The sequence below is a fragment of the Schistocerca piceifrons genome, chromosome 2 (genome assembly GCF_021461385.2).
Source record: "Schistocerca piceifrons isolate TAMUIC-IGC-003096 chromosome 2, iqSchPice1.1, whole genome shotgun sequence".
Classification (NCBI taxonomy): Eukaryota; Metazoa; Arthropoda; class Insecta; order Orthoptera; family Acrididae; genus Schistocerca; species Schistocerca piceifrons.
The window spans coordinates 73,121,586-73,146,249 of NC_060139.1; the positions used below are offsets into that span (position 1 = coordinate 73,121,586).

Sequence of the window (24,664 nt, forward strand, 5' to 3'; positions counted from 1 at the left end):
GAATAGCAAAGTCTCAGGATAAAATTAAAACCATATGGTCAGTCGTAAAGGAAGTGGCTGGTCTGCAGAGACAGGTCGAGGATATAGAATCAGTGCGTAGTGGGAATGTCCATGTTACTGATAAGTCGCATATATGTACAGTATTTAATAATCACTTTCTGAATATAGCAGGTGAACTAAATAGAAACCTAGTCCCAACAGGGAATCATATAGCGCTTGTAGAAAAAAGTGTTCCGAGACTGTTACCTGAAATGCTCCTCCATGATACTGACAAGAGGGAGATTGAGTTAATAATTAAATCACTAAAGACCAAGGACTCTCATGGATATGATGGGGTATCTAGCAGAATACTGAAGTATTGTTCTATGTATGGTAGCCCAGTACTTAGCCATATCTGTAACTTTTCCTTTAGGAGTGGTCGGTTTCCTGACCGATTAAAGTACTCGGTAGTGGAAGCCACTTTATAAAAAGGGAGATATTGATAACGTTGACAATTTTAGACCTATTTCTATGCCATTGGTGTTTGCTAAAGTTATCGAGAAGGTTGTATGTACAAGGTTGCTGGAGCATTTAAATTCACATAATTTGCTGTCAAATGTTCAGTTTGGTTTTAGAAATGGTTTAACAACTGAAAATGCTATATTCTCTTTTCTCTGTGAGGTTTTGGACGGATTAAATAAAAGGTTGTGAACGCTAGGTGTTTTCTTTGATTTAACAAAGGCTTTTGACTGTGTTGACCACAAAATATTACTGCAGAAGTTGAACCATTATGGAGTAAGGGGAGTAGCTTACAATTGGTTCGCCTCTTACTTTAAGAACAGAAAGCAGAAGGTAATTCTCCGCAATATTGAGAGTGGTAGTGATTTCAGTCCCAATGGGACACTGTTAAGTGGGACGTTCCCCAAGGGTCGGTGCTGGGGCCACTGCTGTTTCTTATTTATATAAATGATATGCCTTCTATTATTACAGGTGATTCAAAAATATTTCTGTTTGCTGATGATGCCAGCTTGGTAGTGAAGGATCTTGTGTGTAATATTGAAACATTATCAAATAATGTAGTTCATGAAATAACTTCGTGGCTTGTGGAAAATAATTTGATGCTAAATCACAGTAAGACTCAGTTTTTACAGTTTCTAACTCGCAATTCAACAAGAACCGATATTTTGATCAGACAGAATGGACATATTATAAACAAGACAGAACAGTTCAAGTTCCTAGGCATTTGGATAGATAGTAAGCTGTTGTGGAAAGCCCATGTTCAGGATCTTGTTCAGAAACTAAATGCTGCTTTATTTACCATTAGCACAGTATCTGAAATAAGTGACAGTTCAACACGAAAAGTAGTCTACTTCGCATATTTTCATATGCTTATGTCATATGGTATTATTTTTTTAGGTAATTCTTCTGATTCAAAAAGGGTATTTTTGGCTCAAAAACGGGTTGTTCGAGCTATATGTGGTGTAAGTTCAGAACCTCTTGTCGACCCATATTCAATAGTCTGGGAATTCTGACATTGCCCTCACAGCATATATTTTCTTTAATGTTGTTTGTTGTTAGAAATTTTAGCTTATTCCCAAGAGTTAGCAGCTTTCACTCAGTTAATACTAGGCAGAAATCAAATCTGCATGTGGAATGCACTTCCTTGACTCTTGTGCAGAAAGGAGTGCACTATTCTGCCTAATCCATTTTCAGTAAGCTATCACAAGAACTCAAAAATCTTAGCGGTAGCCCAAACACTTTTAAGTCTAAACTGAAGAGTTTCCTCATGGCTCACTCCTTCTATTCTGTCGAGGAGCTCCTGGAAGAGCTGAAAAATTAAGCAAATTCCAGTCTTACATTGTTGATTTTCTTTATTTAAACTTACGAATTGTTGCGTGAAAAAGTTTCTTATATTTCATTTTATCTGTTTCTACTATCGTGTTATAATTTCATGTATTGACTCGTTCCATAACCATGGAGACTTCTCGTTAATTTGGTCCCATGGAACAATACATAAATAAATAAATAAATAAATAAAATTGGCAGTCCTCCCTCCTTGTAGTGCAAATCAGACATCCAGATCCTGTATGCCAAGCATGTGTGTCTTCCAGTATCTGTTGCTGTCAACTGTGGGCAGTAGTGGTGTGTGTATGAATGGTATTGCGCGCAGTATGACAATAGGACTACCTGGCCTCCTGTAGTCCCATGATACTGTCCCTCTTGAATTCGTCTAGCTAAGCAATCGGCTACCAAAATGTTGCCTGCCTGGACATAGTGCATGTTCAGGTGATGCTCTAGTGGCCTTACATGCTGTCTTACTGGCCAGCATGGCTGTTTGGGGCCCTCTTTTCATAATATTGTTATATGTTAAATTTGTTTATCTTGAGGGTCGATCACCCTTCCCTGCCCCAAGTGTTGGATCCTCTACGGGTCTTCCTGAGTTAAACTGCAAATTTCTACCATTGTAACTTCTCTGTATGAAACAGCATCATTGGTGAAAAGCCTCATGGAACTTCAGACATTGTCTACTAGGTTATTTATATATATTGTGAAAAGTAATGGTCCTATAGCACTATTTTGGGGCACACCTGAAGTTACTTTTACATACGAAGATTTCTGTCTGTTGAAAATGACACACTGTGTTTTGTTTGCTAGAAACCCTTCAGTCCATTCACACTGTTGGTTTAATATTCTGTATTCTCTAATTTTGTTCATTAGGCAGCAGTGTGGAACTGTATCGCACGCCTCCCAGAAATGAAGGAATACAGCCTATACATGGGTGCCTGATTTCAGGGTCTCGTGGATGAACAGAGCAAGTGGGGATGGATTACACCTGATCATTGTTTTAGGAATCCAAGTTTATTCACCTATTGAACATTTTTGGTCTCCATAAATGTCATAATATACAGACTTAAAAAAATGTTGCAAAATTCTAAAACAGATGGACATCGGAAATAGAGGCCTATAGTTTTGCACGTCTGTTCATTGAACTTTTTTGAAAATGAGAATGACCTGTGCTTTCTCTAATCATTAGGAACTTTTTGCTCCTCCAGAGTCCTATGGTACTCTGCTGCTAGAAGAGGGACAAGTTCTTTTACATACTCTTATGTAGAGTCCTGTTGGAATCATGTCAGCTCCAGTGGCCTTTCCTCTGTTGAGCGAGTTCAGTTGCTTTTCTATTCCATGGAAACTTGTTTCAATACCTGTCATTTTGTCATTCACGATATGATTTAAAGGAGGTACTACAGGGAAATCTTCCTCTGTGCTTCTAAGAAAATGACAATTAATATTTCAGACTTTACTGTGTCATTCTTTTTCAGTGCCACTGTGGTCACAGTGTGTCTGGACAGATTGCTTCAATCTGTTTACTGATTTAAAATAAGGAGAAAACTTTCTAGGATTTCCTGTCAAGCCAGCAGATAGAATTTTATTTTCAAATTGGTTAACCGTTCTCCTGATGCTAGTTTTAGTTGTGTTCAGTCTGTTCATCTGTGAGGCTTTGGCTACATTCAGACTTGCAGCAAACCTCTTTTTGCTTTTGTAGTAGCTTTCTGACACTACTCTTGAACCAGGCGGGTGTTTTCCATCTCTCACAACTTTACTTGTTTAAAGCGTATAGCACAGCTCTCTCGAACTTTGTCCAGTGTTACTTACATTGTTAGTGCTGGAGATGAAATTTTCGTGTTGATATGAAATCACATACACAAAAAGATAATACATGAAAATGCCATTTTCACTCTTAGCGTAGTCATAGTATGATGTTTTTTACTTTAAAAATATATGTATGTGTGTAACATTTATGATATCTAATAAACATTGTCCAATGTAAATGTTTGGTTTTTGCAAGTGGAACATATTAAGAATTTGTCCAAAGAAGTAAAATTATTTGTCCTCCTGTCAGCCTAGCATGTCTTTTCATATAAAATATTTTTTGTCTTCACTTACTATATATTATCATAGGCACTTGTAAGGGGAAATACCATTACACAATCGCAGTTAAGGAATTGGTATACAATATTATTTAGTTGTTGTAATCTGGTTTTTGTTTCCATGCCATATTTTCAAATTGAAATAGGCTTTCAGACAAGGAAAAACATTAGCCTGTCTCCAAAAGTATATAAGGAAGTTAAGTGCTGGATGCCACAGGCAAGTACTTCATCTATCAGAAATACAAGCTGATGATATCAAACTGGACAGACAGTTATTTTTGGCATGTGCAAATGATCATCAGCGTTTCTGCCCTAACATGCCAAGGGGTAGTGGGAGAGTCTATAAATGCTTGATGGAGCACAAACTTGACAAAACAATGAGTAAAGAGGTGAGTTTTCCTTTTTTGCCCAATTGCCAAAAAGGCGTTATCATGAAATTAGAATTATGTTTGAATAGTTAAAGAGCACTAAACTATTTTCTCTCATAAACTTCTAGTGCCAAGATCAGCTGATGCGTCGACAGAAATTGATTTCTGAAGATTTCAAAGTCAGTAGAGGCTTAGCTAGGGCTTGTAAGGACGACATTAGGTTATTTCACTGCAGGCGGTCTGTATCTGATGATAAAGAGATACGTCTAGTGCAAATACTGTTGTGCTTGGAAGGTGTTATAAGAAATGGTTAGTATTTTGAATTTTTAATCACTGCAGTACAAGATTTTATTTGCATATCTATAACTTATTCAGAATATTTTATTACACCTTATAATCTTTGTACATTTTTTCCACTCAAAGGAACAAAAGTGACTCCTGAATGTCAGTCTGAAATGATTGAGCACAGAAAGATCCTAATGGAAGATTATCGCTTGTCTCCGGAAATCGTCTTAAGTTGCCCAGATGACATTTCAAAATATTGTAAAGGGTTAGAAGTAGGAGGGAGAACCATACATTGCCTTATGGAACATGCGAGACAAAAAAGGAAAGAAGAGCGTATCTCTCCTGCTTGTCAAAGAGCCGTGAGTAAATATCAGAGTTGTGAAATTTGTTACTCCTTTCTATATTATAAGAGAAATTAATGAAATGTCTCCTCCAGCTGGAAGTTTTGGTGAAAGAGGCCGACGCAGGTGAAGACTGGCGTGTTGACCCAGTCTTGAGAGAAGCTTGTAAACCAGTAGTGGATTCTGCTTGCAAGGAAGTCCGTGGAGGAGATGCGAGGTACATTGAGCTTTGTTTTCTCCTGTTAAGTAGGAATTATTTCATTTAACACCTATTAATATGTTTATGGAAATATTTCAGTGTTGGGTAGTTAGTTAATTCTGCATTCCAGAGAAAATAAATGTTGTCAGTTGACTAGCTGCCATGTATGTACAGATTGTATACATCCTGGGACAACTGGGAAATTCAGGCAAAACACAGGAATTTTTCCATCCTGGAACATCTGGGGAATTTTTTAGAATGCCAGGAATTTTTCATTGTTTCAGTTTTCAGTTAAATTTTTGGAACTGGTAAGAACTGATACTCTAACAATGAATTTTACTGTAGTCTGCTACTGCAGAGTAATACTCCAGCAATAAAATGCAGAAATAAAAGTTGAAAAGTTCCAAAGAAAATGCGCCATTTACAGCAACAAAACACAGTGCACCTACAAGCGACTGCCAACAGCAAGAGGTGTCAAAGGCTTTAGGATGAAGATTATGAAATACTTTGTAACAAAAAAACTACTTTTGATTACCATGATGTCACAGCTGTTTACACTTCTACCGGGTTGTGGGAAAATGTTGCAAATGGTGGTTTGAGAAAGCTTATTTTCAAAGTAAATTTTGTTTTACGCAAGATAAGTTATGTTGCAGTGGTGACCCTGAAATTTCAACCATGCCTCATTTAAAATGTAAAATCTCCCGTGCTGGGCCATTGTCCTATATTGCCGCAGCTATCTCCAGCTCAACTGTTTCCTACTCCGAGGGATGTCAGTCTGACCTCTTCGTGAACACCTGTGAATTCCATGAACTTTCCAGGCCTCAGTTTGGTACAACTTTGCCAAAACGTGGGTGAAGTGTCCAGCCTGCAGTGTGTACTGAACCGACAACAATGCTTTCATTGTTTCCACATCTACCACACCATACTCGTGCTGCTTCACACACAACCAGCCAACGACATAAGTCGAATTCTCATGTGAACTTACCAGTGACGGCACTGTAATGATGCTGGGTAACTATTTGTGTAGCAATTCTACTATGACAACAGATGTTATTCCGGGCCAACAGTGGCTTCCTACTGCCCCATTTGTCAGACACACAGTTCTCCAAGCTTCCACATGGGAAATAATGACACTTATTCCTGAAGATACTCCTTAAGTGCCAGTGAATCTGTATGCATTAACATTCCCAGTGTTTTGCAAAACTGTACGGACACCCGTCACAGTGCCACGATAGTTGGTCAACAGTGGCCCCCACTAAATGATCCTCAAACCATTTCCAACTATTAACTACTTCCTGGACAAATAACATGGGTTTGAGTGATCTTCCTGCACGCAAAAGCACACTGATTGTCATGGACTATGTTGTCTTGCAGCATTTGTCTGTGTCATCAGCAGCACTACTGCCGCCACATCATCTGAGTGACATCGCATCTCCACCACCCGCCTCGCATTCGCTTGTAGCTGCCACTGCTATATATGATATCTCTCTCTCTCTCTCTCTCTCTCTCTCTCTCTCTCTCTCTCTCTCTCTCTCTCGCCCCCCCTCCCCCCCCCCCCACACACACACACACACGCACACACACACTCTGTGACTCCTCCATGCATGTGTAATGCCTGAATTCAGCACAACTGCCTTACCACACTCATTACCTTGTGAGCGTACCATATAGTCACAGCCTCCAATGGCTCCTATGGAGCAAAACTACGCAACATCCTGCCAGTCATGCCCACCTTCATGCTCAGCTCCCATCTAATGCACCCCACATGCCATCATTTCATCTCGATGCATCGCTTCCCGACGCTTTCGTGCCTGCCATGCCTACCGTACTGTGCTTCTCTTCACCTCTTGACGAAACACCACTCCCCGACACTTCCCTGCCCCATATCTCTTTGCCACTTTATGATGTACAGGTCCGCAATCCTTCTGCTCCTGCCATATCTACCACGCCGGCAGCGCCCACGTCATGATGGTGCTAGCTTCACATAACCGTGGACCTTACCATTGCGAACATCGTCAATCAAAACTCCCTCCATCAAACATAAACTCGCCTAAACTGTGGTTCATGCTTAGTGAGTGCATAATGCTGTCCACAGATGTCAGTAAGGACAATGGAAAAACTTGCGGTACTTGTCAACAACCTCGGTGATAACGTTGATCTCATTATTGACGTTCTGCTTGATGTGCACACACAAACAAATAAGTACGAGACTGTCAAGCCACTTCTGCTTCAGCACCTGTCCCGCTTGTCAGAGCAGCAACTTCATCTAGTGATAAGTGAAAGCTCACTTAGTCACAGAACGCTTTTCGTGCTTTGGTGCAAGCTTCAACTTTGTGGCTATCAAAACTACTGGAAAGCATTCAAATGGCAATGCTTGCGTACAAGGACACTCAACTTGATTTCAAGCTGCGCCTGGCTGACAGAATGCTAGCGCGCGCGCGCGCACACACACACACACACACACACACACACACACACACACAGCCGGTCAGTGTTGTTAATTCTCCTTGTGACCGTGCTACAGTTGACAGCCACAGTGCCAGCATCACATGACCCCAGTCAGACCTAGCCGACACCCGACCTGTCCTCCTGAACACTACTGCGCACCTCCTTTTGCACAGACACCAGCCACCTGACATCTGCTGGGAAACGCCGAACCTTGCCGAGTGTTGGCACCCGCTACTGCTCCGTGCAGTATTGTTGGCATCCAACATAACAAACACCTACAGTCCGACTATCACCAGTGTGCCTCTGCCTGGTCACAGACCTGTGCCTGCCAGTCAAATCAGTGTGATTTGGTTGGGCACTATGTCCACCCACATGCACCAACTCTGCTGGTTCCACATTCACTTCGGCTCCGATGCACTACATTGGAAACAGCCTTGCTCGTACCCAGACTGATGTCGTAGCCTGATATCAGCACACCAGGTCGCTCGTCCTTTTCAAGTCACCGCAAATCACTGCTTCATGATAGCTTCTGTAGGCCTCATCTATGACTGGATGGCCCTCGCATCTTTATCTACGATGCACAACTGAATTCTTACCTTCTAATTGACACCGGAGCTGACGTCAGTAAGATTCCATCATCTCTTGGTTCCACTACACTTTCACCTTCACCTGTGCGGTTGCACCACCTACATCACTCTCTATCTCGGCAACCACACACTTGTGCCTCGGACATTCGTGCTGGCTGAAATGGTGGAATGCTTCATAGGAGCCAACTTCCTCAGGCACTACCTTTACTGTCAGAAATGAACCACACTTTGCTCCTGAACCACGGTGGATAATGGCCAATTAGTAGCAAGGTCAGTGATTCCCTTCCTGCCAATGATACGCTGCTGTATCCTACTTTGCAGAGATGCCTCTCAATCTTATCTTGAAATGTCAAACATTTCTGGATGAGCCCCGCATGACATTTGCCACGCGCTCTGAACTCCGGCGTTCCAACACGGATATGTGAGCAACCAAGGACCTTCTCCGCTTACTCATTGCCAAGACATTTTGTGAGTACATTTGTCTTAGCAGCAGCTCATTACTATGCAATATCTACACCCACTGCCTGATGACAGTCATTACGTTGGCCTCAAAATGGGTCAGTCAAGTGCCATTATCTAATTGTGCTCACCCGACCACACCCAGTGTTGTTGACAGTGCCTCTGCGACTGATTTGTCTATTTATGATGGTGTTACAATAACACCTATTGCTTTGCCCTCGGCCCCCACTTCATGCCAGTCCATCTGGTTGCAGACTGTTTGTACTGTCTGTGACTGGCTAGTTCATCGCATCAACACCACCCCTGGCTCTCCAGTCCGCTGTCACCCCCATCCCCACCACCTACATCCCCACAAACTCAATGCGGCAAAAGCCATCGTGGACGAACTTTGCCATGCTGGTATTGTACGGCTATCCAACATTACTTGGGCTTCTCCTATCAAGCTTGTCCTCAAAGAGGATAATAATTGGTGATTGTGTGACAATTATTGGTACCTCAATGCCCAGACTATAATAGACAGCTACCCTGTACCAAACTTACAAAACTTCACACATGAACTGGCTGGTGCCACTATTTACAGTGCTGTTGGCTGTAAAAGGGCCTATTTATCTATACCTATGGCTGATGATGATATACCAAAAACTGCAGTAATCGCGCCATTCAGTCTGTTCAAGTTTTCATTAATGCTGTATGGGTTAAGAAACATGACCTAGACATGGCAGAGGTTTATTGATGGCGTGCCTTCTGTGTGTTTACCAGATGACATAATAATTTTCTCACATTTTCCAATGAACATGAGATTCATTTATGCACCATGTTGGAAAAGTTAACAGCACACGGAGTCGTAATCAATAATGATAAATGCCAACTATGGCAGTTGTGTGTTACCTTCGTTGGACATTTAGTTGATCTTTTGGGGATATACCTCATGTAGGAGGAAAAGGAACAAATCTGCCTCCTCCCTCCCCTCTCGGATATAAAAAACTAAGACATTTCTTTGGTGTCATCAGTTTTTAAAGGAACCATTTCCCACTTGCTGCTGAAACACTCTTGACTCTTGAGAGAGCCACTAAACGGCAAGAACACCATCGCCAAATAATGCCTGATGTGGTTCCCTGAAATGGCCTTTAACAAGATTAAATCCAGCCTCACACAAACTGTCACCCTCACCCTTCCGTCACCGGATGCACATCTCATAATCACCACAGATGCCAACGGCCTGTGATTGGCATGGTACTGCAACAAGAGACAGCTGGCATAAAACAGCTGTTGTGTTTCTTCACTTGAAAATTGACCGATACTCAGAAGAAGTGGTCACCATTCGATAGAGGGCTCTTGGCCATCCATGAGGTGGTCTGCTATTTCCAGGATGACATTGAAGGATGCCCTCTAACCATTTACACTGACCACAAGCCTATTGCAGACATGGTCAAAAACCGTACTGTTAATGCCATGCCAAGGTGATTTCACCACCTCGACCTGGTTTCCAATTTACCACCACCGTCAGACAAGTCTGAGATGTGGAAAATATAGTCGTGGAACTGCTTGTCTTGCTTGTTGTCCACCTCTATTCAGCTGGACTTTAATGGTTATATCAAAGTTTACAATTTGTGTTGTGGTGAGGTAACTCCGTGGAGTTTCCTGGAATGATATTGCTGCCCTGAGGTAGCTCAGCTAACATCTCTGTCTGGACCTGTGGTTAGTTCATTCTGATCTATGTTTGTGACAACATGCTTTACACCTTGTAGGACAAAAAATACGTACGTAACAAATATCCCAAGTATCATACTTCCTACAGTCATATTGCTGTTGGCTAACTACATCATGTATCCTGTACTTTGAATATCTGCTGTCATTAGTTGGCGAGATGATGTGACGTGAGCTATGACTGGCTGGAAAAAGCGCATCGCAATCAAGAATTCAGTGCTTTGGAAGCTTCCGTCATGTATTTGATGGAATTCATATTTATACTTCCTTAATATGAAAAACACATCAAAGATGTTTCCAGATCTCATTGTTTTTTTTTGTTTGGTTTCTAAAGTGGCGAGAATTTCCATCCCATCGTATAAAACCTTTACTACTCAAATAATTGATAAGTCTTATTCCAAAGGAAACTATATTGTCACTTAACATGGAAAAGTATATATTTTCACCCAGAGTATAGGGTATTTTCACCCGGTAAAAGTGTATTCTCAACCTGAATACAGTGTATTCTTAACTGGGAATTCCGGGAAAAATCCAGGATCCCCCCCCTCTTGTCCGGGTATACACCCTGATACATGGTCGCATGCCAGTCACTTACAGATAAACACTGTTACTGCTTAAATTAAATGACAAAAATGACAATGGGTTATCCTAAAGCTGGTGAAACATATGAACTTAACCCCTGAAAGTAAACCTTTGAGTACACGTGTTTTTAGTGAACACCGTTCTCAAAATTCTAAGAAACTGTGTTCTAGTACAGTTCATGAAAAATTTTATGTAGCCTAATTTGCATTCAGGTAATAGCCGTGAGGGTAATGTTACAGTATTAATGAAAAAAATCAGTCATGTTCGCAAAATAAAATATAATTTAGTAGTGATGACTGCTTTCAATTTATACAGATCGTCTTCATACCATAAGGCATCTCCTTCAGCACACACCAATCGAAAATGGAATAGCATGGGAAGAAATGATTCTGGTACACTGCTGTATTCTCCATCAAACACTGTGGCAGCTTTTAGAGTACAGATATGGATGTAGGTACTAATTACACACAATAGGGTGGCACTTGGTGATGGGTGAAAGGTAGCAGACTTCAGATGATTAGGAGTGTTTACAATCATTGCCACCCTTAGCTATGTAACACGTTTTACACCGTAGCAGCAAGTAGCCATTACATATTCAGTATTATAAAAAGGATAGTAGCTACTCACAGTAAAACAGAGATGCTGAGTCGCAGATAGGCACAACAAAAAGACTGTCAGAAAGTAGGCTTTCAGCCAACAAGGCCTTCATTGGAAACCCCCCCAGCCTTTGCAGTGTTTTTTCCCTTCCATGCTGCATGTCTATCCTCTTGATATTCTTTTGCCCCTCCCTTGAGGAACATGTCTAGGATGTTATTTGGAATGTTCTGCATTGTCTGTCGCTGTCGTAAGAACAGCATCACCTTTGTTTTTCTCTCTCTTTTCCTTTCTTCATTTCCATTCTCTCGTTCCTCGGCTTCGACGTTTGAGGTTCCTCTTTTTTCTTCTTCCTCCTTGGTGCTCCTGAAGGCCGCCCCACGCGTGTGACGTGTAACGGTTGACTGGGTAATGTGTAATTCCCAGCCCCGGGTCGACAGGTGGGGTTCACAGGTACCTCCTGGTACAGGCCAGGCCCAGGGAGGGGTGATTGCCTGAGCTGCAACCTTCCCAAATTGCCGGCTGGTCCCTTTGTCAAATGTTCGGGAGGTGTGAACAATCACCTAAGGCAGGTGTGGCCCCTAGTGAAGGAAGCCCCCAGTTGGAAGTAGCGTGCCATCAGAGACAATGGCAATCATGGGGAATTTTTTCCCAGTGAGTCAATCATCTTCCCAATCAGTGTCTGCGAAACGTAAACATAATGTGGCTAAGGATTCGAAGACCCTTCCCACTACACCACTGTTCCTCGTGGTCTCACATACTTCACCACGGTAAATCCGTTTATTATTCGCAAAGGTGTTGATGCCATTGCTGGCCCTTTGAAATCCTGCTCTCGTTTACAAAATGGCCCTTCCCTGATTCTCAAGCACGATGTCTACTTGCTGTCTCGTTTCTCCATGACCACCCTGTCCATGTCGACGCCCATAGAACTTTGAATCTTTCCCGTAGTGTAATTTACATCAGGCTGCTCGATGGTCTAACTGAGGCCGAAATCCAGTCTTACCTCTCTGATCAGGGTGTCATTGCCGTCCTTCGTGTAATGAAACAGATAGATTCCTCCTTAGTGCCCACCCGCACTCTTTTCCTCACCTTTGATAGGGTAGTGCTGCCATCAAAGATCATAGCAGGCTATGAAATTATCACAGTCCTGCTGTACATTCCGAACCCAATGCACTGCTGCCAGTGTCATAGTTTCAACCACACTAGAATGTCTTGTTGACACTCAGCCAAATGTGTAACCTTTCGTAGGGATGCACACGAGGGCGATTGTCCACGTCCTTCTCCCCACTGTATCAACTGCAATGGTGGCCATGCTGCCTCCTCTCAGGATTGTGTCTTGAGGAGCAGGCTGTCCAAGAGATTTGGGTAAAGGAAAAAGTGCCTTACCCTGTAGTTTGCAAGTTACTGGCTATTCACAAACACTGTATTGTCCCGTTTTGTTCTTGTTACCCCTCGCTCCATGAAGGACATGGCCACGCAGACATGCAACCCCAAATTCAGCTCTGAGGTTGTGAAATCGCCCAATATCAGGGTTGTATTGCCATTGCCCTCCTGCTGTGCAACAAACCACCAAACTCTCGTCTCAGGGGGTTAAGCCACCTGTTACATAACCAGTTGGCAGGAAAAGACAGAAGGAGTACTCCCGGGAAGACTTCCTCTGACTCTCCTGCCAAACAACACCCTAGTCTTCCTCTATCCGGAAAGGCTCAAAGAAGTCCACCAAAGGCAAACCGTCTTCTCCTTCGCCAACTTGAAGATCCTGTTCGACGGTGTCGCCACATGGTACCTTAGCCCAGCCAGTCTCTGTCTTGCCGGTGTGCACCACCAATCGTTCTTCTGCGTTGGACTCCACAAACCGATCGCACAAGCAAGCCAATGCCTTTGTGAACCCCATGGAGCAAGATCCTCCTGCTTCTGTGCCCTGTAGCTTCAGGCAGTGTTGGCTTCGGTCACACAGCTTGAGGCTGTTGCCAGTGGGCATCACTGTGGGGGTTTGTCGGGGACTGCCAGCTCGTCGCAAGCATCCCCCGATTGGACTAAGACTGTGGCTGCCCGGGATACTGCCCACATTGAGGCTGATCCCTCACCTGTGGTAGAGTGGGAAGTCGTCTCGAGGTGTGGCAGGGTGCGAAAGACATTCCGGATGGCTGAACGGAAGGCCTCTCCAGTTTGTCTGACGAACCGGTTTCAGGCTCTGTCTCAGGCTGATACTGATCAGTCTGCGAGATCCGGGCGGTCGCAGAGGGTGGGCTTATTGGTAGTTGGGAGCTCCAACGTCAGGCGCTTAATGGGGCCCCTTGGGGATATGGCAGCAAGAGAGGGGAAGAAAACCAATGTGCACTCCGTGTGCGTACTGGGGGGAGTCATTCCAGATGTGGAAAGGGTCCTTCCGGATGCCATGAAGGGTACAGGGTGCACCCATCTGCAGGTGGTCGCTCATGTTGGCACCAATGATGTGTGTCGCTATGGATCGGAGGAAATCCTCTCTGGCTTCCGGCGGCTATCTGATTTGGTGAAGACTGCCAGTCTCGCTAGTGGGATGAAAGCAGAGCTCACCATCTGCAGCATCGTCGACAGGACTGACTGCGGACCTTTGGTACAGAGCCGAGTGGAGGGTCTGAATCAGAGGCTGAGATGGTTCTGCGACCGTGTGGGCTGCAGATTCCTCGACTTGCGCCGTAGGGTGGTGGGGTTTCGGGTTCCGCTGGATAGGTCAGGAGTCCACTGCACGCAGCAAGCGGCTACATGGGTAGCAGGGGTTGTGTGGCGTGGACTGGGCAGTTTTTTAGGTTAGATGGCCTCGGGCAAGTACAGAAAGGGCAGCAGCCTCAAAGGTTGCGGGGCAAAGTCAGGACATGCGGGGGCCAAGCAGCAATCGGTATTGTAATTGTAAACTGTCGAAGCTGCATTGGTAAAGTGCTGGAACTTCAAGTGCTCATAGAAAGCACCGAAGCTGAAATCGTTATCGGTACAGAAAGCTGGCTGAAGCCAGAGAGACATTCTGCCAAAATTTTTACAAAGGCACTGACTGTGTTTAGAAAGGATAGATTGCATGCGACCGGTGGTGGCGTGTTTGTCGCTGTTAGTAGCAGATTATCCTGTAGTGAAATATAAGTGGATAGTTCTTGTGAATTATTATGGGTGGAGGTTACACTCAACAACCGAGCTAGGTTAATAGGTGGCTCCTTTTACCGACCTCCTGACTCAGCAGTATTAGTGGCAGAACAACTGAGAGAAAATTTGGAATACATTTCACATAAATTTTCTCAGCATGTTATAGTCTTAGGTAGAGATTTCAATTTACCAGATATAGACTGGGACACTCACATGTTTAGGACGGGTGGTAGGGACAGAGCATCGAGTGACATTATACTGAGTGCACTATCCGAAAATTACCTCGAGCAATTAAACAGAGGACCGACTCGTGGAGATAACATCTTGGACCTACTGATAACAAACAGACCCGAACTTTTCGACTCTGTAAGTGCCGAATAGGGAATAAGTGGTCACAAGGCCGTTGCAGCATCCCTGAATATGGAAGTTAATAGGAATATAAACAAAGGGAGGAAGGTTTATCTGTTTAGCAAGAGTAATAGAAGGCAGATTTCAGACTACGTAACAGATCAAAACGAAAATTTCTGTTCCGACACTGACAATGTTGAGTGTTTATGGAAAAAGTTCAAGGCAATCGTAAAATGCGTTTTAGACAGGTACGTGCCGAGTAAAACTGTGAGGGACGGGAAAAACCCACCGTGGTTCAACAACAAAGTTAGGAAACTACTGCGAAAGCAAAGAGAGCTTCACTCCAAGTGTAAATGCAGCCAAAACCTCTCAGACAAACAGAAGCTAAACAATGTCAAAAGTTAGCGTAAGGAGGGCTATGCGTGAAGCGATCTGTGAATTCGAAAGTAAAATTCTATGTACTGGCTTGACAGAAAATCCTAGGAAGTTCAGGTCTTATGTTAAATCAGTAAGTGGCTCGAAACAGCATATCCAGACACTCTGGGATGATGATGGCATTGAAACAGAGGATGACACGCGTAAAGCTGAAATACTAATTCCAAAGCTGTTTCACAGGGGAAGACCGCACTGCAGTTCCTTCTCTAAATCCTTGCACAAACGAAAAAATGGCTGACATCGAAATAAGTGTCCAAGGAGTAGAAAAGCAACTGGAATCACTCAACAGAGGAAAGTCCACTTGACCTGACGGGATACCAATTCGATTCTACACAGAGTAAGCGAAAGAACTTGCCCCCCCTTCTAACAGTCTTGTACCGTAAGTCTCTAGAGGAACGGAAGGTTCCAAATGATTGGAAAAGAGCACAGGTAGTTCCAGTTTTTAAGAAGGGTCGTTGAGCAGATGCGCAAAACTATAGGCCTATATCTCTGACATCGATCTGTTGTAGAATTTTAGGTATCGTGTCGTTTTTGGAAACCCAGAATCTACTCTATAGGAATCAACATGTATTCCGGAAACAGCGATCGTGTGAGACCCAACTCGCTTTATTTGTTCATGAGAAAATATTAGATACAGGCTCCCAGGTAGATGCTATTTTCCTTGACTTCCGGAAGGCGTTCAATACAGTTCCGCACTGTCGCCTGATAAACAAAGTAAGAGCCTACGGAATATCAGACCAGCTGTGTGGCTGGATAGAAGAGTTTTTAGCAAACAGAACACAGCATGTTGTTATCAATGGGGAAACGTCTACAGACGTTAAAGTAACCTCTGGCATGCCACAGGGGAGTGTTATGGGACCATTGCTTTTCACAATATATATAAATGACCTGGTGGATAGTGTCAGAAGTTCCATGCGGCTTTTTGCGGATGATGCTGTAGTATACAGAGAAGTTGCAGCATTAGAAAATTGTAGCAAAATGCAGGAAGATCTGCAGTGGATAGGCACTTGGTGCGGGGAGTGGCAACTGACCCTTAACATAGACAAATGTAATGTATTGCAAATACATAGAAAGAAGGATCATTTATTGTATGATTATATGATAGCGGAACAAACACTGGTAGCAGTTACTTCTGTAAAATATCTGGGAGTATGCGTGCGGAACGATTTGAAGTGGAATGATCATATAAAATTAATTGTTGGTAAGGCGGGTACCAGGTTGAGATTCATTGGGAGAGTCCTTAGAAAATGTAGTCCATCAACAAAGAAGGTGGCTTACAAAACACCCGTTCGACCTATACTTGAGTATTGCTCATCAGTGTGGGATCCGTACCAGATCGGGTTGCCCCCCTGCGGGTTCGGGGGTAAGAATAGGCCCGCGGTATTCCTGCCTGTCGTAAGAGGCGACTAAAAGGAGTCTCCAACGTTTCGGCCTTATGTGATGGTCCCCTGTCGGGTTTGACCTCCATATCTCAAAATTTTTCCGAAGAGCGAGCCGATTGGGGAAGGGCGCCTTACTTGGTGCATTGTGTCCGTGTTGTGTTGAGAACTTTCGCCATCTTATTCATCGTTGCATTGCAGTCTTGCCCGCTCTCCATCTCTTGGGCATCGATGCGCCCCTGCGTGCACTTTCTGCCAAGCACTGTGCAGGGCCATTTTCTGCACTGACGACGCCCATGGACCACATGTCACCTAACATCCAGCACGGTAGCCAGTCCGTTGTGGTGGGGCCGCCATGTACCCTCTTGGTTGTAGCCCCCTGACAACACAGGGATCGCTCTACTGATGCCTGCGCCGTTCACTCCCTACGTATGCCAAGGAGTAGATGCCCATCTCCCTGGGGCATCAGGACTCCCGGCAATGGCCATCCTGCCAGGTGGCTATTGCTGTGGCTGGGTGGCGCCCGTGGGGAGGGCCCTTGGTCGGAGTAGGTGGCATCAGGGCGGATGACCCGCAATGAAGCGTGGTACATCATCTCTCGCTGGCGGCCAGCCGCCAGCAGTCTCTAAGCGTTCTCGGGCTCAATTTAATGCTCAGAAGTACGATCCGAAAACGTTCCCTTCCCTGGCCACGCCGTGGGAAGAGCGTAAGTCGCAGGATGGAGTTAACAGTTATTCGCCCCGATTCTTAGTTTGCACGCGAGCTGATGGGGAGTCTTTTCTCTCCACAAAGCCTCAGTTCTTCGTCGAGCATTTAGAGGACAAGTTTGGGGAGGTGGAGGGCTTGTCTAAAATGCGCTCTGGGTCAGTACTGATACAAACGGCATCCTCCGCCCAGTCGCGCAGGTTACTTGCTTGTGACAAGTTGGGGGATGTTAACGTTTCTATTACACCACATAAGAGTTTAAATATGGTCCAGGGTGTTATTTTCCATAGGGATCTCCTTTTGCAGTCTGATGACGAGCTGCGCGCCAACTTAGAACATAGAGGTGTTCATTTCGTCCGGCGCGTTCATCGGGGTCCGAGGGACAATCAGGTTGCTACCGGTGCCTTCATCTTGGCCTTCGAGGGTGATACGTTACCGGAAAAGGTCAAGGTGATGGTCTACCGATGTGACGTCAAGCCCTATATCCCTCCCCCGATGCGGTGCTTCAAGTGCTGGAAGTTTGGCCATATGTCTTCCCGCTGCACTTCCAGCCTCACATGTCGAGATTGCGGACGCCCGTCTCATCCCGATACTCCATGTGCCCAGCCTCCCATCTGCGTCAACTGCGGGGAGCACCATTCACCTTGCTCGCCTGACTGCAAAGTCTTTCAGAAAGAGCGCAAAATCATGGAATATAAGACCCTGGACCGGCTGACCTATACTGAGGCCAAACGGAAATATGACAGACTCCATCCTGTGAGAATGACATCTTCGTATGCAGCTGCTACAACAACTGTGCTAGCTCCATCAGTTTCGAGACTTCCAGCCCGCTCGATAAGCAGTACGACTCCTTCTGCCCCCTTGCCCGTGGGGGGGCTCTCCCCAACCGGTTGCTCCTGCACCACCTACCTCAGGAGCAACCTCCTCCCACCCGTCGGGGACGTCCATCCCCGCTTCTCAGCCGGAGAAGCGCCTAACTTCTTCGGCTACTCTCGCCCGTAAGAGTTCCCTTGGGACCCTCCCTTCCCAGGGTTCCCCCAGCGGGAAGGATGACGGCCACCAGTGGCATAAGTCCTCACCAGCAGCTGGGCGTAGGGCTTCACGATCCTCCTCTGTCCCGGAGACTGAATCGGTGAAGCCTTCCCAGCCGGTGAAACCCAAGGTTCAGCGAGAGAAGTCCAAGAGAAAGACCTCCAAGGCTAAAGAACTTGCGGTGGCACCAACCCCACCGCACCTTTCGCGCTCTGCGTCTGAGGATGAAGTCGAGATTCTAGCGTCCGCTGAGGACCTTGATCTCGCTGGTCCCTCAGACGCCATGGATGCCTCTCGTCCGGGTACTGAATCGGTGGCAGTGAGTGAACAAGCGGCGTAAATTGCCTTCCCAGTCCTTTCACGCCTTTCTCAGCCATGGACAATACCATCCTCCAGTGGAACTGCAGCGGTTTTTTCCACCATTTAGCTGAGCTCCGCCAACTTCTCAGCCTTCGCCCTTTCTTCTGCATTGCTCTCCAGGAAACTTGGTTTCCAGCAATGCGAACCCCCGCCCTCCGTGGCTATCGGGGTTATTACAAGAACCGAGCAGCTTATGAAAGGGTGTCTGGTGGCGTCTGCATATATGTCCTTCACACTCTGCACAGCGAGTCTGTCCCTCTCCAGACGCCTTTAGAGGCTGTCGCTGTACGCGTGTGGACGCCACAGGCTGTTACCGTCTGCAGTCTTTACATTCCACTGGATGGTGATGTCTCGCAGCATGTCCTGGCTGCACTGGTCGCCCACTTGCCGCCACCTTTCTTGCTATTGGGCGACTTCAACGCTCATAACCCTCTGTGGGGTGGGTCAGTGGCAACAGGTCGAGGCGCCATCGTTGAGCATTTATTGTCGCAGCTCGATCTCTCGCTGTTAAATGATGGTGCCTTCACACACTTCAGTGTAGCGCATGGCACCTACTCCGCCATTGACCTTTCAATCTGTAGCCATAGCCTTTTACCGTCTGTCCAATGGAGTGTGCATGACGACCTGTGTGGTAGTGACCATTTTCCGATCTTTTTGTCACTACCACAGCGCCACTCTTCTGGGCGCCCTAGCAGATGGGCTATGAATAAGGCTGACTGGGACTTGTTCTCCTCCACCGCCGCTTTTGAGCCTCTCTCTACCGATGACATTGATGCGGTGGTTCAATCGGTCACCACCGGCATCGTTACTGCCGCCGAATCTGCCATTCCCCATTCCTGTGGGTCCCCTCGGCGGAAGGCTGTGCCTTGGTGGTCGCCTGAGATCGCTGAAGCGATTAAAGATCGCCGGCGGGCGCTCCAGCGTCACAAGCGACACCCCTCCCTCGACCACCTTATCGCCTTCAAACGGCTGCGTGCGCGGGCCCGCCTCCTTATCCGCCAAGGCAAGAAGGAGTGCTGGGAGCGGTATGTGTCCACCATTGGCCTCCATGTCACTCCCTCGCAGGTCTGGGCCAAGATTCGACGCGTCTACGGCTATCGGCCACCTGCCAGCGTCCCTGCGCTCTCACTGAATGGAGCAGTTTGTACTGACTCCGACGTCATTGCCAATCGCTTAGCAGAGCATTTTGCTATGAGTTCCGCTTCTGCGAATTACCCCCAGGCCTTCCGCTCCATTAAAGAGCGGCTGGAACATCGGAGCCTTTCGTTTCGCACCAACCACCCAGAATCTTACAATGCTCCATTTAGTGAGTGGGAATTTCGCAGTGCCCTCGCTGCTTGCCCTGATACCGCTCCTGGGCCAGATGGCATCCACTGTCAGATGCTGAAACACCTTTCAGTGGACTGCCAGCGGCGCCTTCTCGATCTTTACAACCGTCTTTGGGTCGAGGGGGAGTTTCCGTCGCAATGGCGGGAAGGCATTGTCATCCCCGTTTTGAAACCTGGAAAGAACCCTCTGGAGGTGGACAGCTACCGTCCCATTAGCCTCACCAACGTTCTTTGCAAGTTGCTTGAACGGATGGTGAGCCGGCGCTTGCATTGGGTACTGGAGTCTCGGGGCCTTCTGGCTCCATCTCAGGGTGGGTTCCGTAAAGGCCGCTCCGCCGCCGACAATCTGGTGAGCCTGGAGTCGGCCATCCGTACTGCCTTTTCCCGCCGTCAGCACCTGGTCGCTGTCTTTTTCGACATGCGGAAGGCGTACGATACGACGTGGCGTCATCACATTCTTTCTACGCTCCATGGATGGGGTCTTCGGGGTCCTCTGCCGATTTTTATCCGCAATTTTCTGTCGTGTCGTACCTTCCGCGTGCAAGTCGCGGCCTCGTATAGTTCCTCCCACGTCCAGGAGAACGGTGTGCCACAGGGCTCTGTTTTAAGTGTCTGTCTGTTTTTAATAGCCATTAACGGGCTTGCTGCGGCCGTGGGAAATTCTGTCTCCGCTTCCCTGTATGCTGACGACTTCTGCCTTTATTACAGCTCTACTGGCATTGCAGCTGTTGAACGTCAGCTACAGGGCGCTATCCGTAAGGCGCAGTCTTGGGCTGTAGCGCATGGGTTTCAGTTTTCGGCAGCCAAGACCTGCGTTATGCATTTCTGCCGGTGCCGAACAGTCCATCCTGAGCCGCGGCTTTATCTTGCCGACGAACTCCTTGCTGTGGTGGAGACCCACAGGTTTTTTGGGGGTGGTTTTTGATGCCCGGTTGACTTGGCTGCCTCATATCCGGCAGCTGAAACAGACGTGTTGGCGGCATCTAAACGCTCTGAGATGCTTGAGCGACACCCACTGGGGCGCCGACCGCTCTACACTGTTGCGGCTCTACCAGGCGTTAATCCAGTCCCGTCTGGATTATGGGAGCCTGGCTTATGGCTCAGCATCCCCATCTGCGTTACGGGTGCTGGACCCGATTCTCCACAGCGGGATACGCCTTGCCACTGGTGCTTTCCGCACCAGCCCTGTGGACAGCGTACTAGTGGAGGCAGGTGTACCTCCACTGCGGTTCCGACGCCAACGTTTGCTGGCCACTTATGCTGCCCATGTTCTAAACTCGCCCGGGCATCCAAACTATCGTCTCCTGTTCCCGCGGTCGGTCGTCCGTATGCCAGAACGTCGGCCCCGGTCTGGTTGTACAATAGCGGTCCGCGTCAAGGAGCTTCTCTCTGGACTCCAGGGTTTCACTGTTCCCCCTCCTTTCCGGGCTACTTTGCATACACCCCCATGGTGTGTTCGTCGCCCTAGCCTTCGGCTCGACTTGGCACAGGGCCCTAAGGACTCAGTCCCTCAAGAGGCCTTCCGCCGCCGCTTTTATTCCATCCTGGCCACGTATCAGGGCTCTGGTGTTGTTTACACTGACGGTTCGATGGTTGCTGGTCGTGTCGAATATGCGCTCACTCTAGGGGACCTTTCCGAACAACGTTCCTTGCCGGATGGCTGCAGCGTTTACACTGCTGAACTGGTCGCCATCTTTCGTGCCCTAGAGTATATCCGCTCCTGCTCAGGTGAGTCCTTCGTTATCTGTAGCGATTCCCTGAGCGGTTTACGAGCTCTCGACCAGTGTTTCCCTCGTTCTCGTTTGGTGATGGCTATCCACGAGTCTCTGCATACTCTCGCCTGTTGCGGCCGCTCTGTGGTCTTTGTGTGGACCCCCAGTCATGTCGGTATCCCGGGTAACGAACATGTTGACCGCCTGGCGAAAGAGGCCACCAGTAAGCCATCTCTGGATGTTGGCCTCCCAGAGACTGATTTGCGGGCAGTCTTCCGCCGCAAAATCTTGGCGCTATGGGACGATGAATGGCGCGAACTGCCAATGCGCAATAAACTCCGTGCTGTCAAGGAGACGACGGCTGTGTGGCGGTCATCCCTGCGAGCCACTCGCAGGGACTCAGTAGTTCTTTGCCGGCTCCGCATTGGCCACTCCCGGCTGACACACAGTTATTTACTGCGCCGGGAGGACCCTCCTCTATGTCGCTGTGGGGCAGCTTTGACAGTGGCCCACATTTTGCTGGCCTGCCCCCTTTTAGCAGTGGTCAGGCAGACATTTGCGCTGCCTGCTACGCTCCCTGCCCTTTTAACAGACGACTCCACTATGGCTGACTTAGTTTTACGTTTTATTCGGGCAGGGGGATTTTATCATTTACTCTGAGTGTTTCTGTTTTATTTTATTGTTTTGTGTTGACTCTGGCCTTTGGCCTATGATTTTCCACTGGTTTTTTAATGTGTTTCTAAGTGGTTGGCTTTTCCTTATTTATTTCTATGGTCGGCCAACCACCGTCACACTCTGTGTGGTTTTAGTTCGTTTTGTCTTGTCCTTGTCTCCGTTTCTCTTGTTCTGTATCGTCTGTGATGTCTTCTGTTCCTTGTTTTTATTCTCTGTGGGTGTTCTTTGTCTTTGGAAAAAGGGACCGATGACCGTTGCAGTCTGGTCCCTTTAATCCCTCCAAACCAACCAACCAGATCGGGTTGACGGAGGAGATAGAGAAGATCCAAAGAAGAGCGGCGCGTTTCGTCACAGGGTTATTTGGTAACCATGATAGCGTTACGGAGATGTTTAGCAAACTCTAGTGGCAGACTCTGCAAGAGAGGTGCTCTGCATCGCAGTGTAGCTTGCTGCCCAGGTTTCCAGAGGGTGCGTTTCTGGATGAGGTATCGAATATATTGCTTCCCCGTACTTATACCTCCCGAGGAGATCACGAATGTAAAATTTTAGAGAATCGAGCGCCTACGGAGGCTTTCAGACAGTCGTTCTACCTGCGAACCATACGCGACTGGAACAGAAAAGGGAGGTAATGACCTTGGCACGTAAAGTGCCCTCCGCCACACACTGTTGGGTGGCTTGCGGAGTATAAATGTAGATGTAGATGTAGTAGCGACTCTACACTGGCTGTCACTCGGCAACTGCCGAGTTGAGAGCTCTACATCTCTTCCTCATCATGACTCTCCTCCAATGGAACGTTCATGGACTTCGGTCCCAGAAAGAGGACTTACGGCTGCTTTCAGCATCACAGTGTCCCCTTGTACTCTGCCTTCAGGGAAAGGAATTGCACCCTCACTACCACTTTGAGCTTTCACATTACTTACCGGTTCATTTTGACCTTCCTCTTGAAGTCAGCATTCCATCTCATGGGAGCGTCATGCTGCTCATACGGGATGAAATTCTTAGTCAACTCATCTCTTTGGCTACTCGTCTTCAAGCTGTTGCAGTTCACCTTTTCCTTCCCCACCTGACTTTTTCCCTCTGTACCATTTATATACCTCCGTCATTTGATGTCACTAGGTCATACTCCCTTCAGCTTATTGTGCAGCTACCTCCCCCATTTTTGCTACTCAGTGACTCTAAAGCACATCATCCCCTTTCGGGTGCTCCCAGGACCTGTCAGAGAGGTGCCCTCTTGGGTGATGTACTTAACCAACTTAACATCTTCTGCCTTATCACTGGAGCACCAACTTACCTTTCAAGACTCCTCGCCCACTTATTCCCGTTTGGACCTATCCTTTTGCACTGCCTACCTTGCCCATCATCTCAAGTAGTCCGTTCTTTCTGACACCTACTTGGGCGACCATTTCCCCTGTGCTCTCCTTTTGCTGACTCCTACTCTACCCGCTTGCACGTCCAAATGGCAGCTTACTAAGGCTGACTGACAGCTTTGCTCCTCCCTGGTGACCTTCAAAGAATGAGATTTCCCCAGTTGTGATGACCAGGTGGACTATCTTCTTACTGTTGCAGAATGTTCCATTCCTTGCACTTCCTCTTTACCACATCGTGTCCCAGTCCCTTGGTGGATTGAGGCATGCCGGAATGCAATTCGCGCACGGAGACATGCTCTCCGTGTTTTTAACCATCATCCTACGATGGCAAACTGCATTCATTATAAACAGATGTGTGCAAAGTGTCGTCGCATTCTTCAGGATAGCAAACGAGATAGCTGGGTTTCATCTACTATTTCTTTTAACAGTTCCACCCTTTCCTCTGTCATTTTGGGACAACCTCCGACAGCTTTCTGGGACCAAGATCCATTCCTCCATTTCTGGCCTTACATAGCACACAATGTTATCGTGGTCCCAATTGCTATTTCCAACAACTTGGGCCACCATTTTGTGGAAGTTTCGAGTTCTTCCCACTATCACCCTGTCTTCCTCCATTGGAAACGAGCAGAGGATGCTCAGGCGATACCCTTCGCTTCTCCGAATCATGAAAGCTACAATGCCACCTTTACTATGAGGGAGCTCGATTGTGCTCTCGGTTCATCCCGATCCTC

General features: G+C 46.7%; 1 protein-coding gene across 1 annotated transcript in view; it reads left to right on the forward strand.

Annotated features, from left to right (window-relative positions):
• LOC124776288 (Golgi apparatus protein 1) overlaps positions 1-24,664 on the forward strand; it is a 160,809-nt gene that overhangs the window by 32,749 nt on the left and 103,396 nt on the right. The window contains exons 3-6 of the mRNA XM_047251197.1: positions 4,055-4,297; positions 4,405-4,585; positions 4,700-4,920; positions 4,998-5,119. Coding sequence (XP_047107153.1) covers positions 4,055-4,297; positions 4,405-4,585; positions 4,700-4,920; positions 4,998-5,119 — 767 coding nt within the window. The remainder of the gene's footprint in view (positions 1-4,054; positions 4,298-4,404; positions 4,586-4,699; positions 4,921-4,997; positions 5,120-24,664) is intronic.